This window comes from Harpia harpyja, chromosome 1, assembly GCF_026419915.1.
Source record: "Harpia harpyja isolate bHarHar1 chromosome 1, bHarHar1 primary haplotype, whole genome shotgun sequence".
Classification (NCBI taxonomy): Eukaryota; Metazoa; Chordata; class Aves; order Accipitriformes; family Accipitridae; genus Harpia; species Harpia harpyja.
In genome coordinates this window covers 99,828,849-99,845,129 of record NC_068940.1, presented here as the reverse complement: position 1 = coordinate 99,845,129, position 16,281 = coordinate 99,828,849, and the positions used below count along the sequence as shown (strand labels likewise).

The 16,281-nt window shown below is 38.8% G+C and overlaps 1 protein-coding gene across 4 annotated transcripts in view; it reads left to right on the top strand.

The window, feature by feature from the left end:
- The window catches only part of RBM33 (RNA binding motif protein 33), a 110,385-nt gene extending 95,940 nt beyond the window's left edge, over nt 1-14,445 (top strand). For all 4 annotated transcript variants that reach the window (XM_052806847.1, XM_052806829.1, XM_052806820.1 and 1 more), the window contains 2 exons: nt 7,357-7,445; nt 7,642-14,445. In XM_052806847.1, coding sequence (XP_052662807.1) covers nt 7,357-7,445; nt 7,642-7,690 — 138 coding nt within the window. In that variant the 3' untranslated portion in view covers nt 7,691-14,445. The remainder of the gene's footprint in view (nt 1-7,356; nt 7,446-7,641) is intronic.
- The last annotated feature ends 1,836 nt before the right edge of the window (nt 14,446-16,281 follow it).

Genomic DNA, 16,281 nt, shown 5'->3' with positions numbered 1-16,281 from the left:
TAACAGAGGTCATAAGACTAAGGATTACTTTAGTATTACACATTCTTTGAAAATGAGAGAACGGCTGTCATTAGTACTATGTGAAGACCTGTCTGATCCTTTTAGCTTCTTTATGATACTACCTTAGTTCTAAAACCAACACACTGAATTACTTTTTCAGAAACATGTATTCGGTTTACATGGCAAGGTTTTGGTAGCGGAGGGGGCTACAGGGGTGGCTTCTGTCAGAAGCTGCTAGAAGCTTCCCCTACGTCCGACAGAGCCAAGGCCAGCTGGCTTCAAGATGGACCTGCCACTGGCCAAGGTCGAGCCTATCAGCGACAGCGGCAGTGCCTCTGGGATAACAGATTTAAGAAGAGGGGGAAAAGGTTGCTGGGGCACAGAAACTGCAGCCAGAGAGAGGAGTGAGAAGATGTGAGAGAACCAACCCTGCAGACCCCCAGGTGAGTGAAGAAGGAGGGGGAGGAGGTGCTCCAGGCGCCGGAGCAGAGATTCCCCTGCAGCCCGTGGGGAAGACCATGGTGAGGCAGGCTGTCCCCCTGCAGCCCAGGGAGGTCCACGGTGGAGCAGATCTCCACCTGCAGCCCGGGGAGGACCCCACGCCGGAGCAGGTGGGTGCCCAAAGGAGGCTGTGACCCTGTGGAAAGCCCACGCTGGAGCAGGCTCCTGGCAGGACCTGTGGACCCGGGGAGGACCCCACGCCGGAGCAGGTGGGTGCCCAAAGGAGGCTGTGACCCTGTGGAAAGCCCACGCTGGAGCAGGCTCCTGGCAGGACCTGTGGACCCGTGGAGAGAGGAGCCCACGCTGGAGCAGGTTTTCTGGCAGGACTTGTGACCCCACGGGGGACCCACGCTGGAGCAGTCTGTGCCTGAAGGACTGCACACTGTGGAAGGGACCCACACTGGAGCAGTTCATGAAGAACTGCAGCCCGTGGGAAGGACGCACATTGGAGAAGTTCATGGAGAACTGTCTCCCGTGGGAGGGACCCCACGCTGGAGCAGGGGACGAGTGAGGAGTCCTGCCCCTGAGGAAGAAGGAGCGGCAGAGACAAGGTGTGATGAACTGACCACAACCCCCATTCCCCGTCCCCCTGCGCTGCTGGGGGCAGGGGTGTAGGTAGAGAATTAAGGAGTGAAGCTGTGCCTGGGAAGAAGGAAGGAGTGGGGGGAAGGTGTTCCTAAGATCCGGTTTTATTCCTCGTTATCGTACTCTGATTTGATTGGCAATAAATTAATTTCCCTGAGTTGAGTCTGTTTTGCCCATGATGGTAATTGGTTGAGTGATCTCTCCCTGTCCTTATCTCAACCCATGAGCCTTTCGTTATATTTTCTCTCCCCTGTCCAGCTGAAGAGGGGGAGTGATAGAGCGGCTTTGGTGGGCACCTGGCATTCAGCCAGAGTCAACCCATCACAAAATGCCATTAATCTGTGGTGCTCACTGTATCTGAACATTACTGAAAGAAGTATGTAATAGAGATTTGAACGTGTCTGTCTCTAACAAATAGTTATGCATTTAGTAGGACATTACTCAAGCCTTAGAGTACAAACCAGAAGTCATCTAGATTTCCTAAGGAAAAAACCCAAACAACTTACCCCCAATGGGATGCAAGACATTTGTGTTGTGACACTCGCCTATCAACCATAGGACTAGCTGTTAAGGACTTGAACTTGGAACAGGTCACTGGTATGGTCCCCTATAGCAATCCTTGTGGTATTTGTGGAAATGTGGTGTTGCAGGAGGGCTAGTACTTCTCAGGAAGGACTGGTATTTTTGCAGAGACTTCCTGTAGGTCCTTTTGGCTTTGTTGGTACAAATGATGGACCAAACCTTTTCTGAGCAAACTAGAATTTTGTAAATCTTGCCCATATGAACCATTGTCAAGCAGAAGTATTTTCTTCAGGATTAAAAATTGTTGTGCTTCCTACTAACTGTCACACACTGAGGATTGATTTTTTTTTAATTTTTTTTTTCCTCTCAGTTCTGTGTTTTTTCTCACCTTACTTTGGCGGTGATCTTCCCAGCCTCTTGCTGTTATAGTTAGCTCTTGCTTCAAGGCTTCTTGTACCGTGATTTGTAGGAGAGACATCCGTAATTTCATGCTTCACATAGAAGTTTTAGCAGCCATTGAGGTCAGTAGTCCAAAAATGAGACTTAACTGTTTCCTTTAAAATCATGTAGTTTCTATTCATGATATTAGATATTAAGTAAAATAATCCCTCATCTCTGAACATGTAGTAATTTCAAATAAGTGTCATTAACTTCAAAAGTAAACAAAGTCAGTAGATAAAAATGTACAAATATTAGATTAGTTACATAGAGAATCATGCAAGAAGAGCTTTTGTTCAGTGAAACTTTTAACTTGTTATAACATCTTCTCCAGTAGTTAGGCAATATGAAAAGATATCACTGAAGTTTAAAGCTATCCTGATGTATTTCCAACACAATACTGTACAAGTTAGATATATTGTGGGGAAACAAAAATAATACTGAAAACATTATAGGTAAGCATCTATTTTTGTGCAAGCTCTGCAATAGCTAATGCAGCACTTCAGGTTTACTTTAAAAGTGAAACATGAATGCTTGCACAGGTATGGGTTTTTACATTAATGACATACATTAGACAGTGGTACCAATAATTTTGGAAACTTATTAGAGCATTCTTTACAAGTAATGGCTAATATACTGGCTAATAGAGTGGGTAGTCTGGTGAAAGAGCATGATTAAAAATAACAGTTTTCTAGGAGGTTATTTCAAGTAATGAATGTGTGAGCACTCAAACTATCTGAGAATGTTATGGATGCTAGAAATACTGAGTGTTATCACTGAAAAAATGGCTGCCAAATTATTCAAAAAAGGTGAAAAAATTTAAGTGTGTTTAAATTAGCAAGGCAACATGATTAAGATATGCAAAATTAATTAATTTTGTATGTATTTTCCTAGCACGTGTATCTGGAATCAACAAAAGCAGAAGCTGGTGAAGTAAATATTTAAGATAATGTCTTGACCAACATTTTGAGCTAAGAAAATTCCACAGGTTACAGAAAACAATGTGTTTTCTTCAGACTATTGCTGTTAACATCATCTAAATGCAGGGTCAGCTCTAAACTGCATGTCATCCCAAATTCAGGGAGACAGAAATAATCCAGTAGGATGAGTATGCAGTTATTTTACTTCAGGTTTCCACTGAAGTGGAACACTAGTTGTATGCCCAGCTGATAACCTATCTGCTCAGGGTGGGATAGCAGCAGCTCAGGACCTACACACTCTGGCGAAACTGTACCTACTTGTTCTGTGCCTGACAGTGAATGTTGTTAAGCATAAAACTAGGGGTTTAAATAGTAATGCAAGTAAGTAGATATTGTCTCAAAATCAGAACATAAAGTTTCAAGAGATCTTTGTTAGCAGGATGAATAATGTTCATATTTGCAAGTCATGATAGATGAGGATTTGTTTGAAAACACAATGTAGAAAACAATTTATGTTGAGATATTAAAAAATCTTTGTCAGCAAAGATAGTTATGGTGGTATTTCAGGCCATGGTGGTCATATCGTTTAAGTAACTTACCTTAGTAATTGTCTTTTTTCTTGTTAAAACAAACCAGAACTTTTTTTTTATACCTGAATAAGGTGTATATACCTAATATACCTAAACAAACATGAAGTGATTCTGCATCATTTTCACTACCATAGTTTCAGTGCAGTGGAGGCTGAGAATTTGTATTAAAACAGTTTGAATTAAAATTTTTCAGACAGTTTCCAACTGGAGAAGTATTGTTTTTGTGGTGTTAGTTTATCCTTTTGTTTTGCAGTCCTTAATTTGCTCTCCTGTTAAAGCATAGGCAGGTGTGTAACTGCAGTACCTGTGAAGACCCTGATGCTAAAAGTTACTGCCTTACCCCTGGGCTATGTAATGGGTAGTGTTTAAGCAGTTCAGCGAAGGATCAGATGGGTCAGACTGGCTTTTTGTTTCCACAGTTGTCTGTATTGACAAGTGAAATTAAATCTGATAAAGATGCTTTTCAATAGACTTACCCAAGAATTGATGCCATGTTGCCAAAGCAATTGAGTATTAAAAATAAAATATATTTAGTGTTTTGATTTTTTTTTTTTTTTTTTGCTTTGGAAAATAAGGCAATAATACAGCATAAGAACAGGCTGTGCCATAATACCCAAATGAGTCAGTCAATAAACTTAATTAATTCATATGAAAGTATAAATAAGTTGTCTATAATAATATTTAGATACTTTGCCTACTTTCACTAATAAGTCTGCACTATACCAGAATGTCTTCCTTTAGTCAATTTTTTATATGCTAATTACTGAGCAGCTTAATAATTTGTCATTATGGGTGTATAAACTGCAAAATCACATTTTGCTTTTGTGCTTCTCAAGAATATTAATGCAGTAATAGCTTAATTCTTGTGGAAAAAGTCACTAAATGCAACTTCTCTTCAATTGATCACAACAGGGGTCTGGAGCATAAAGCTTTGGGAGAATCTCCTGTGATATTTGAGTGAGACCTGACGTTGTTGTGAGGATCAGTGGCCAGCAGGAGGGCTGGAGATGGTTCAGGAGAGGGGAGAGAAACAGGTGACAGCAGGACATGCAGGGTATAGCTGAAGGAATGCATCCCTGGGTTCTTTTCCAGCTCCTCTTGTCCAACTGTTCTGTGAAATACTCGTCCTTTCAGTGATTCAAACGGGTTTTTCTCAGAAGTGTCGAGTTCTTTGAAAGGAACAGATTTACTTCTCTTTTTTTTAATTGCAATTCAGATTTTTTTTTTCAACTCTTACAAGTCTCTTGTTTCTAAATCTTGTTTAATGGCTGTGATTAATTCTAAGTCTTCAAAACTTAGACCTTAGTGATAGGACTTAGTCCTCAGTTCTTTTCTAGGCAGAAAAGTGGTGTAAAGAGAATGTGTATTAGATATAGTTCTATAAATCATAATAAAGTGACATCACTGAAGGAGAACACAAACTTCAGCACCTCCTTCACCCACTCTAACAGATAACCTCCAGGAGAACTGAGCTTTGTGCAGGGTCTTTCATTGGCGCTTTCTGCAGCGTGATTGTATTCTGATTGGTAAAATGTGTGTAACCTTGTTAAGAGCTTTCTGATTAAAAAAACAAAAATCATTTGCCAAGTGTTTTCTTTTTTTAAAGCTAAATCCCATTCCTACCAGCTCAGAAACTAAGAAGTTGCAGTGTCTTAGCTAAACCTTTTCATCGTAGCAGCTTTCCAAAAACTATACAGTGCAAATTAACCCACTGATGCTGATCAGGTTTACTGGATCCTCTAGCTTCTCCTCAGCTTTCACTTTGAAATCACAGGAGTGACGGAAGTATTAAACTTCTGTGATTTTCCTGGTGAGAGGGAAGTTTCCTGTCACTTACAAGAAGGTGCAAGGTAGCTACTTCCAAAATTAATTACTTCAAGATCACAGATAGAGAAGTTACAGAAAGAGCCTCGAGCTGAATTGTCAGCCTTAGATACAAAGAAGTATGACTATTGGGTTCCATGGCTCTTGTTAAATAAGCATCTTATCAATGTGAGTCTTACCTGTTCAAAAAAGATATAAGTAGGCAATTTTAATAGCAAATTTCATCTAGGTGTTTGATACCTTGCTTAAAATGCTGTATTAGATTGAATGAACAGGGAACACAGTTGGGTTAAAAATTCTTTCACTGAGAGATCTCAAAGTATGTCACCCTTAATGTATCAACGAGTGGGGTTGTATGTGGTTTCCCAAGAAATAGTTTTTTGTCTACAGATATGTGATACTTTTCTAATAGTCCAGATGATGATACAGAGTTTTTGCAGGTGAAGTTTAAAATCCTGGAGACTGACCATCAGAGTGCTGGAATCATCCAAATGTGGGGGGGTGCTGCTGAGTTCCGGGCGAGATGTAGGAGCAGAGGATTATGTTACTGATCCATCAGGAGGTTATAATGAAATCTAGAAAAGTTTTAAGGTGCCCATATACATACATATATGTGTGTGTGTATATATATAAAAATATATATAAAGCCCAGTACACAACTGGATTGCCTTTATGTAGAAACTTACGCACAGAAAAGAAGAACATTAGTAATTCTTTAATTCTGCATCCAAAGCCGTTAGAACAATTGGAAACTGGAAGCTGAATCAGAACAATTCTGTCTTGAATGTGCTGTAGCATGGGCCATTAAACATCCAAAACTTGCTGTAAGATACTGGAATCATTAAAATTACAATTGAAGCCTTCAGAAGATCTGTTTTAACATAGTTACTGTGAAATCTCTGTGGCCTGTGTTCACAGGCAGTGGGATGACAGAATCGTAGTATTTCCATCCTAAATATTCTGTGACACTGAATACTTGTTGCATGTTCTCATTGATTGTTGGGTGTGTACCTACTTAATGTGTAAAACTTCATCTTCTCGAGTTTCTTAAGTGTCTTTTTGAAAAATATGCTACTGTAACTAAAGTGTTAACTCAAAGCATCAACTTTAATCTTAGTAAGCCTGATAACTTCTCATTACCAAGCTCACAGGACTGCTCTCTGGGGTCATCTTGGCATTGCCTGGATTCCTGCTGCAGCAGGGAGCAAGGACATGAGTTCTCCAAAGCCCTGGCTGAGGTGTGCTATAGTTTTGGAGACCTCAATACTACATGGGGGGGGTTTTGATAGTTACAGCATTGTGAAATGCTGCGCTCATGGTAGCATGGGTAGCTCATGGGAAGCACGTATCAGATAGACTTGTTTAGGTAGATGTGTGTTGCATGGTTTCCCATTACCAGGACTTGGAAGTGGTGACCTAAGCCATCTCATCGGGGTTGTGTGGTGGTTAGTGTCTGTCAAAAGCTAGCCACTTGTTTTTGTTAAAACAATGTGAGGATATGCGGTCTAGAGATCAAAACCTACCACTTCTTTTTCTTGTTTCTGTCCTGTTTAACCTGTGGAAAGCCCTGATCCTTTAATGTACATCAGGTGAATGACTCCAGGTGCCTGTGTGTGAAGTTGAGCTCTGGCCAGTCGAATGTTTCTTACTCAGTTGGTGGGAGTTTTGGCTGCGGGGTTTGGTTCATCTGTATGGATTGAATTGAAGAGCTGTTGCCTTTGCTTAGTGAGTGATAGCCTGGGTTTTCCAGTTGGCATAGTTACTTAATGCACCAGCTCAAACACCTTCAGCTGGGTCCCTGACTGCAGTGTCAGAAGTCTCTTGCCATTCTTTGGACACCAATAAGAGAAAAGAAACTGTGTTTTGGAGAAAAGAAATATGGCAAAATTTCAATCAGTTTGGTGCAAAATTAGGGGTTTTTTAAGTGGAACTTTAAGTGAATATTAAAAATATGTTTTGGCTTTTTGTCTCTGCAGAGTTTACAGATGCTTCCTCAACAACGGAAAGCCATAGCAAAATTTAAGGAGCCAGCACATGCTTTAGCATTTCAACAGAAATTCCACAGGTAAATAATAAAGCGCTGCTGCTGCCTCGGTTCCTTACTTCCCTTCAAAAGATTAAATCGGTCTCCTCTGCTCAATGTTTCTCTTAATCCAATCAAGCATCTGTTTATTAGTGACCTTCCTAGAACCTCCTTGTCTGTTCTCCACCCGTAGAATCAGTTTGAGTACCAGGTTTAAATTTCTTTTAACTTTTAACAGGCACATGATAGATCTGTCCCACATAAACGTGGCACTGATAGTTGAGTGATGTCTGCTGAGAGAAACCCTGACACTAACAGAAGCGTACTGTGGAGCTACATGAGGCACAGTGGCCAAACCATCGGGTTGTGAAACCTTTCAGCTTAGTCTTTAATTGCTATGTTGAACTACAGAAAGCAGCAAGATGTCCTCCAGAAGAGCTGAACTTGAGAGGATCTGCAAAGGTGGAATTTCTGTTCAATTTGTTCATGTTCTGTTGTAACCATGTGGAACTACAGACTTTTTTTCAAAATGCTTTCAATGCATGTAGACACTGTTCTTCAAGACCCTACTGTGTGACCACAGTGACTTGAGAGAGAACGTTTACATCGAAAGATTTAAAAACTTTCTTCATAGCAAAGAATATTTGATAATGGTTGCTCTTATCTTCAGTATGAGGTATTTGAATGAAAACTCACTTTTCTAAACAAAACACATTAGTTACGTTGTATATCTGAGAGCACAGAAGGTATTCTTGCATAGATTTACACGTGGTCTACTTCACTGAATAGCAGTATGCTGAGGAGCTTTGGAGGTGACACTGGAAAAATTGTAGTTTCAATCTTTGTAAATAAGTCTGTCTTTGCATTTTTCTATTCCAACACAGACTTCCATTTTCTCTTTCCAACTCCACTTATTCCGTAAAACCCTATGTAGGAATAACATTGCTGTATTTTCCCTTGGTTTTTAAAAACAAGGATCTTTGCCCTTCAGTAGCATTGTGGGGTAGTGAACTCCAAGTTGTAACTAGGTTGTTTTAAATGACGTTGCCAGATACAAGGAAAAAGAAATATTTGGTGGCTCACTTCAAAAATGTTACACAGGAAGAGTGGCGCATTCCTAATAGCTCTTTTGGGATAGCGTTTCATGATTGCCTTATGCTTTATTTTGATTAGGTTTTTTTCTTTGAGATTTATTTTGTGACTAATGCTGAACCATAAGAAACCCGTAACTGAAAGGATTTGGTTTGATGTGGTGTTCCCGATAAATACAGGACTATAAGGACATTGTGAATCTGCTGGTGAACGTGGCAGTTCCCAAAAATTACGTGCAAATATTAAGGAGCTTATATTTTATTCGAAGTAAAATCCGTAATATTTCCTTTTGGTTAGAACCATCTAGATGGTGTTGCCAAAGGAACAATTTTTTCAGTTACTTCTGAATAAACTTATTAAAATGTCATCTTTATATTGGATTCCAGTTTTTATGAACATTTCCTTAGTTTTTAGACTGTGAGCTTTTGCTTCATCCTTTATTTTAGGAATACTCTTAAGCACTCCACCTACTGTTTGAATGGGGGGACTTACAGAAACCTTACAGGTTTGTTAGCTGAGTGACCACAGAAGAGCACTATTGGTATGTAATGAAACAGCTGCAAATGGGGTCCAAAACAGGCATGACAGGCATGGAAGGATGAACTAAGCAAGTTTATAGTACCATAGATTTTTTTTATAATTATTTTTTTAAGATTTAATGCTAACGAAGTCACAAAGACCTGATTGGCTTTCTTACAGTTTTGGTCCAGATTTTCAATTATGAAAAAGTTACTAAAAATAATGATTGAATAATAAATACTGTCAGAAGTCTTCTAGGTAAAACTGCTCTTTGTTCATTACAGTAATACAGAATAATGTGGTACTTTGGAAATACTGCACTGGGAAAAAAATTGAAAGTATACTCTAAGCCCATTTACAACTTAGTGATGAGACACAGTAACATCATGAGAATTTCTGCATGGAAGTGAGTTTTACCCCCATCTGTGTAGTTCCCCATTTATGCATAATACTTAATAACATCCAGCACAGTTACTATACATAAAGTGCTATTAGTGCTTCAGGGTAGACCCAAGCCAAGGACAGAGAATGAGCTGCAGGTAGGAGGTGCCTGGTGGGAGCCGACCCTGAAGACTCATGCGAGGTGATCTGTCCCGTGCTGTTTAATTCCTCACACTGTGAGCACTAGGACCCCTACGCTGCCTCCTCAGGTTATGTAATTTTTATTTTTAAGAAATAAATGCTTATCTTTAAAACAAGTCATTAAACAGTTATTCATCCCACCGTTAGGGAGCAGCTTCTCTTTAATGAGAAGGATGGGAAGACATCTCGGAGTGGAGTGATAATAGTGCGTGTCTGGAAATCTGGGTTAGAGGCAAACACCAGACAGGCCAGCAGCTGAGTTCAGCAGTAGGAACATCTGCAGTTGATCAGCTGTCCTGTCAGAAGCAAACGTTATTGGGGTTAGAGGGTTTCTTGGAGCCTAAGAATATGGGTTTGATTCAAAAGTCAAAGAAGTTTGTAGAAACGTTCCTGCTTTGGGTTTTGAATCCATCCCAAAGAGGCTGAGGTTCAGCCAACTTAAGTTTTAAGAATTTTTATTCAGTTGGGTTTTTTAAAAAAAAAATTTTGAGACAAATATGTGGCTTTGGAATAAAGACATGAAATTGCCTCAGATCCATTTAAATGTAGGAGGCAATGTAAGCAATGCCTGTTTAATGACTAGATGCATCCTCTTTAAAGGCGGTTGCAGTAGGTTGTTGCTTGTGCATAGACAGAATATGGGCAGATCGCTGGTGGTGATTTTAGTTGATTATTGCAGTACCTGGCTATCTTACTATATGTAAACATACTATATGTATGTATGTCTATATGCATTTTATTATACACATACATACATACTTACGCCCTGTGTTGTTACCATATCTCTCTAATATCTTAAAAAACTCAGTAGCAAAAGTAGCAATTAGGTGAGTCATTTGTTGAAATGTTTGTGTTTTGTTAGTTCTCAAATCTTAACTTAAAAGTGAATCTCTTGGCAATGATCAGTTTGGATGATACATCTTTTTTAGATCCATTTGTTGTCTCCTCCCAAAAAAACCCAAAGGAAGTAGAGGTAAAGCTAGACGGATGTGTTGTTGCCATGTTCTCTTTCAGCACATAGTTAAATCCGAGCATCTTAAGTTTCTTGGAAGATCTGTTGCAACCATTATCTTGTTCTTTCTTTATCATGCGTTCAAAATACAATGCAAAATGCAAAAAAAAAAAAAAATTAATGTAGTATGTAAATATTGACCTTTTAAAATTAAAATGTTACTCAGAGTGCTTACAGTCAACCACATCTTAGCTATTTGTTAGTTTTTTGTGTCGTCTTATCTAAGTTTAATGGATATAGTTCCATAAATGTTGATGTGTTTTTGTGTATATCTTCAAATTTTTATAAAGATGCTAGTAAGTCAATACATATATCCTGATCTGTGTATTATTTGTTCACAGTTTTTATTAGCATAGCTTTATAATGATTTTAATAGGCAACTCCAGTAGGTGATTATATGGAGCCAGCTTTTTTTTTTTTCCAAATTATTTTGTTTTCATCATGTAGCACTGGAGAATTCACTTTATAACTAATCATATTTTGCCTTGACTAAAAGATTGGATTGGCCATATGATCTGTGGTATTTTAGTAGAATGTTCTACTTTTTTTTTATTTAAAAAAAAAATCTCTGTCCTTCAACTTTTGAGGGGAAATACAGTGCACTGTCAGACCAAGGCATGGGGTTTCTAGGTTTGTTCCATTGTGCTGTACAAGTACAAATTAGGTCTGTCATGTAATATTGTTCTCAAAAGTTTGGGATATTTTGGTTTTACACGCAATTCAAGTTGGTCATGTAACACGTTGGTTCATCACAATGTTAGCAACTGATGTGGCACATATACTGTATGAGGGAGCAGTGTGCAGTGTTGGAAAAGCTCGGTGTCGTTGGTGCTAAGCAGGAGGAGGACAGGTCCGTAGCATCTTCATAGCTGGAGCTGCTGCCATGCAAGTGTTTATCTCTAAGTAGTGGTAGAGAATAAATTTAGACAGGCATATTGTTCTTGGCCCACATACATCTCCAATATGACTTCAAGAAAGAAGAGTAAATACTGGCACCCCCTCTGTAAAGTATCTTCAGATATCTAGTTTATTCCTCAGTTTAAATCTGAAGATTCACTTCAGATTTCCAAATTTCTGTAAAAAAGTCCTTCTCACCATTAAAATGCCAAGCAGACTGAGCATTTTAGTTCTTTGATGTTAGGTTTCCACTGCAAGGATATAGATGAGAGATTTTTTTTTTTTTTTTATAAAACCGTAGGTTATTTCAGAATAACCTTGAGGGTCTTCATCATTTTTTCTTAACATTATCTAGCTAGTTGGAATAAGAAAAAACCTTTTACTTGGTGCTGAATTTTTTATACTTTTTTAAACATAGTATCTTTTATCGGTTTAGCTTGAAATAGTGCAGTTTTCCTGGAAGCTGCTGTAGGCGCTTCCTATCGTTGCACACAGTAATTGCGTGTCTGTATGTGTGTGTGGGTGCGTTGCCCTCATAGCTGGGGTGGGAGGGTGGGCGGGAGGGTGTGGGGTTTCATTTCTTGGGGGGTTTTTTGCCTGTTTTTTGTCTAACTTGGGAGATATCCTGGATTTGTTCTCTGGCGTAGTATTGTGTTGTTCTTGTCCTTTGCGCAGTACTGTGTTTATGTGGGTCGTGATACTCAAAGGTAGAAATCTGGGTTCACCTGTTCACTGTCAAAAAGGCATTTTTGTTCAGAGACACAAACCTTTTTTTAAATTATTTTTTGTGCTTTTATTTTTTTTAGCAGCATGTTGGATGGGAAATTAAATATGAAGGAAACAAATACTGAACAGGTTGCAGAAAGTTAGCTATATTATAAAGGTCATTTAGGGTAACATAGGGGTTTTGTTTCAATGTTACCTTAAATCATGCCTTAACCTCTAATTAATTTATAAATGTAATACTTGAAAGTATTTTATCTTCAATTAGTATCAAATCCTAAGGATTTTATGTAAGGTTTTTTTGTAACCTGATTTTTAATCATGGAGATGACTTATTATCCACATGAGCACAGGGTCTTGTGTACAAAAACACTGATTCACATTGGATCCTTGCGTATACCAACTTCTGGTATAATATGGTTGGGAAGGATCATTTTGTTCTTTATAATGCTGCTTTTCGCAGGGTTGGGGTTTTTTATTAAAAAAAAAAAAACAAACCACCTCCATTTTCTACTTCTGTGCTTATTTTGGTGGAAAGTATGGTCCTTATTGCACTAAAGAAAACTTCAAGGGGAAAGTTAACCTCACTGGGTCTTTTAGGTGCCTGTGTTGCTTTCTCACTTCTTGGTTGGATGCACTGATTTTTCTAACTAACTGGAAATGGGCTTTATATATACACTGTTTTTCAACAGGTTACACTGCTTTTAGTTAATGTAACAGCACTTGGGTTAAGCGATTTTTACCATCTAAATAATTTTAAACAGTATTACAGATTAAGAATATTTTTGTAAAAGATCCTGTGTACATTGAAATGTAGGTGTATTGCAATGTTGTGTGTAGTCACTTGGAAGATCACAATTCAAAACACAGCTGTATTAATGTTATGTTCATTCAGTGGTTCAGGATTTTCTTTGTGTGCATCTAATGGTTTTTAATATGCATTGTATTTTTTCCTAGTGTCTGTCAGGCTACTTGGGAACCTTAAACTTTTATTTCTACTTATATAATAAAAAAACCATTTTTTTGCAGGATTTCTTTTTCAGACAGTGAAACGTCTTTCAATGGTTTAACTTCTAATTAATACACATTTTCATTTGCAGATACAGCAAAGACAAGACACTAACATTCATTTATTCACAGCTGATCTTCCATACCATTGCATACAATTTTTATTGATACAAAGTGCCCTTAGAGTAAGTCAACTTTCTTTTTTCCTGTGGTACCCTTTTCTTCTACCCTATGTTTTACCTCATTTCCATCTCATTTGCCCCCAGTTTTCCATTCCCACAAGGATTTTTGTGTCCTTGTTATGTTTCTGCTCTTTTCACTCCCTGTTGCTCTCTCCAGACCTTCTCCTATCTGAGTGCATTGCATCCAATCTTTCACTCTATTTTCTGTTCTTATAGCTCTTTTGAGGATACCTGAAGCCTAGATCTCCCACCCTGAAAGCACATCATACTGTACTTCTCTTTGCAGACTTTGATATATAAAGTTGAGCTTCCTTTTACAGGTGTCACACCTTAGGACATGCTGCCCATCCCAAAGCACTGGAGAAGCATCGCTTAACCGTTTTGCTTTGCAGTTTTATCCATATTGGAGAGTTAAAACATTTTGCGTACGTGTTCTAGCATTTGTGGCAAGCCAGGCGAAACAGGATTAACAACTCTTTTATCCTTTTCACTTTTTCAGGAGTTCTGTTCTTGAATTCAGTGATAGTAATAGCACTTTTTTTTACTGCCACGTAGAAATACGAACACTGTCGACACAATTCTACTTCCTATTACTATTACTGAATGTGATCCTTCCTAACCTGTAAAGTCTTAAACGCTGTATATATTTGGGTGTTTTGAGAATCACTTCAAATGTATTGCTCTAATCTGGATTACGGAGTTCGTTTATTAGCGGTTCAGGATAAATTCAACAGCCGACTGTATGATACTGACTCCACTGGGAGTTCGTCTACCTCATGTTTTCTGCAGCATCATCTTCACAAGGTGTTTACTACTAATTTTTTGAATGTAATACTGAACTATACCAAACCCTCCGCTCGCATAAGAGATCTTTCTGTCCTACCTATTTAAGCGAATGTAAAAATGGAAACACAAAGACAATCTCATGTACAAATTTTTTTTACGTGTAATTCCATGTTTAAAATGTCAACATGTAAATATATTTATTGTACCTAAAATATGTCAATAAAACTTGATCTTTATCATATTTCCTCTGTTGTTGCTTGATATACAACTTGAACTTCAAACTTGTCAGAAAAAGCTTCACATACCATATTCTTTTACCATTTTTATTCTGGTAGCGTCTCTGGGCCCCTACTTTTAAATCAGCATCATAGCATGGTGTTCTTTCAGAGCTGTGCAAAGGTGCCCCAGGTGGAAAAACAAGTGACTGAGGATAGGTGATGGTAAAAGGGGCTTGTGCTTGTGTGGCTAGTTCCTAGGGTCTGGAGGCTAACAAGGATCTCATAACATAGGCTTAGGAGGAAAGCTTGTAAGTGTAAAAGCTATTCTGCTTGTTTTCAGCACTGCTAACATGTCTAATAAAAGACCTCTGCTTTCAAATATTGCCTATCTTGGTTTGATGATGCTAAGAGGAGCTCTTAGCAAGCTCAGTATGGTCACCATCAATTATATTCTGAACACAATTACATCAACATAAATGGACGTTAATTCCACTGGCATATTGTGTATCAAGAAAAGAGGTCAGAATCAGCTGCCTTGCACTTTGCAGGGGGTTTTAATAGTTTTTAAAAATTATTCACAAAGTTAAATGTAAAAAAAACCCACTCGCCCCTTTATAACTCGCCTGGAAGTGGCTACCTGTGATCCAGCATATAAATTTTCAGTGAAACATTACCAGCGTCTCACATCATTACTGGGGGTAGATCTCAAGAGAACATCGTTACCTGGGGGCAGACTAATGATACTGCAAGTTAGTTGTTTCTGCTTGTACCCCGATAGAGGACATATTAGTGACCAGCAACACAGTGACCTTAGAAAGCTCATCAAGGCAAAAAAAAAATATGCCTCTGATGCAGTGATTTTTATAGTGAGCAATGTAAGAATAACCATCTTTGCTTACAAAGTTCCAACTTAGTTTTCAACTTGTGATTTTGTTTTGAACTAACAGTAGGAGCACGCTGTAAATATCCATCTGATTGCAGCATCACCTCTTCCACATCTCCTCTACGGAAAGCTCCAGGCAGAAGTAAACTTCACCAAAACCCCTCAAAACCCAAACCTGATGAGTTATGTCTCCTTGCTTCTTTGTACCTTCTTTCCCTGCCTCTGTCGATCTGCAGTCTTGGGGCACAAATTTGTGTTTTAGTGAAGTTGATGCCCCACTGAGCATCAGCTCAGCAGTCCACTCTTGCAATAAACTGAATGGATTAACCATTGCACAGCACAGGTGAAAAACAAGTTCTTTTTGAGAGCACAGGTTAGGTTTCGGCATATGAGTCTGCGTGGTCTTAAGGAGTTAAAATGTCCTGGTGATGAACTTGTAATTTTGTAAGATTTCAGGATTCATGCAGGGGTGTGCTTTGAGAATTAGAAGGCTGACAACTGCAAAGTGATGGAGGAAATCAATGGGGCTAAAAACTAGTTATTGAAGGGATGGAAAGGGAGTGGCCAAGGGAGGTACAAATAAACTTTTAAAATAAAATTTGAAGATGCCTACTGGAGTGCTTCAAAAATTGGTCTTGATTGATCTTCATTAATTTGTAATGATTTGAGCAGGAAGAGTTGGAGTGTGCTCACCAAGCATGTTGGGAGTCGCATGAGGGAGGCTCGGATGAGGAGGAGGATGGGAGCATCTTAGAGGAATCGAATGAGCTAGAGAATTAGAAGTGCGATTAAATTTAATCTTGCAAAGTGCAAGAGCATGCACTCTGGTATTAATAAATAAGGATTTTTGCTGTAAAAGTCAGTGAGAAAAGAGAAGGAGCAGTGAATTAATTGCAGAGACCTGATCTACAGCTGTGGTGACCTATGAGAAAAAAGATGACTGCCTTTTTAGGATGGATGGGTCTGGCACTTCCAG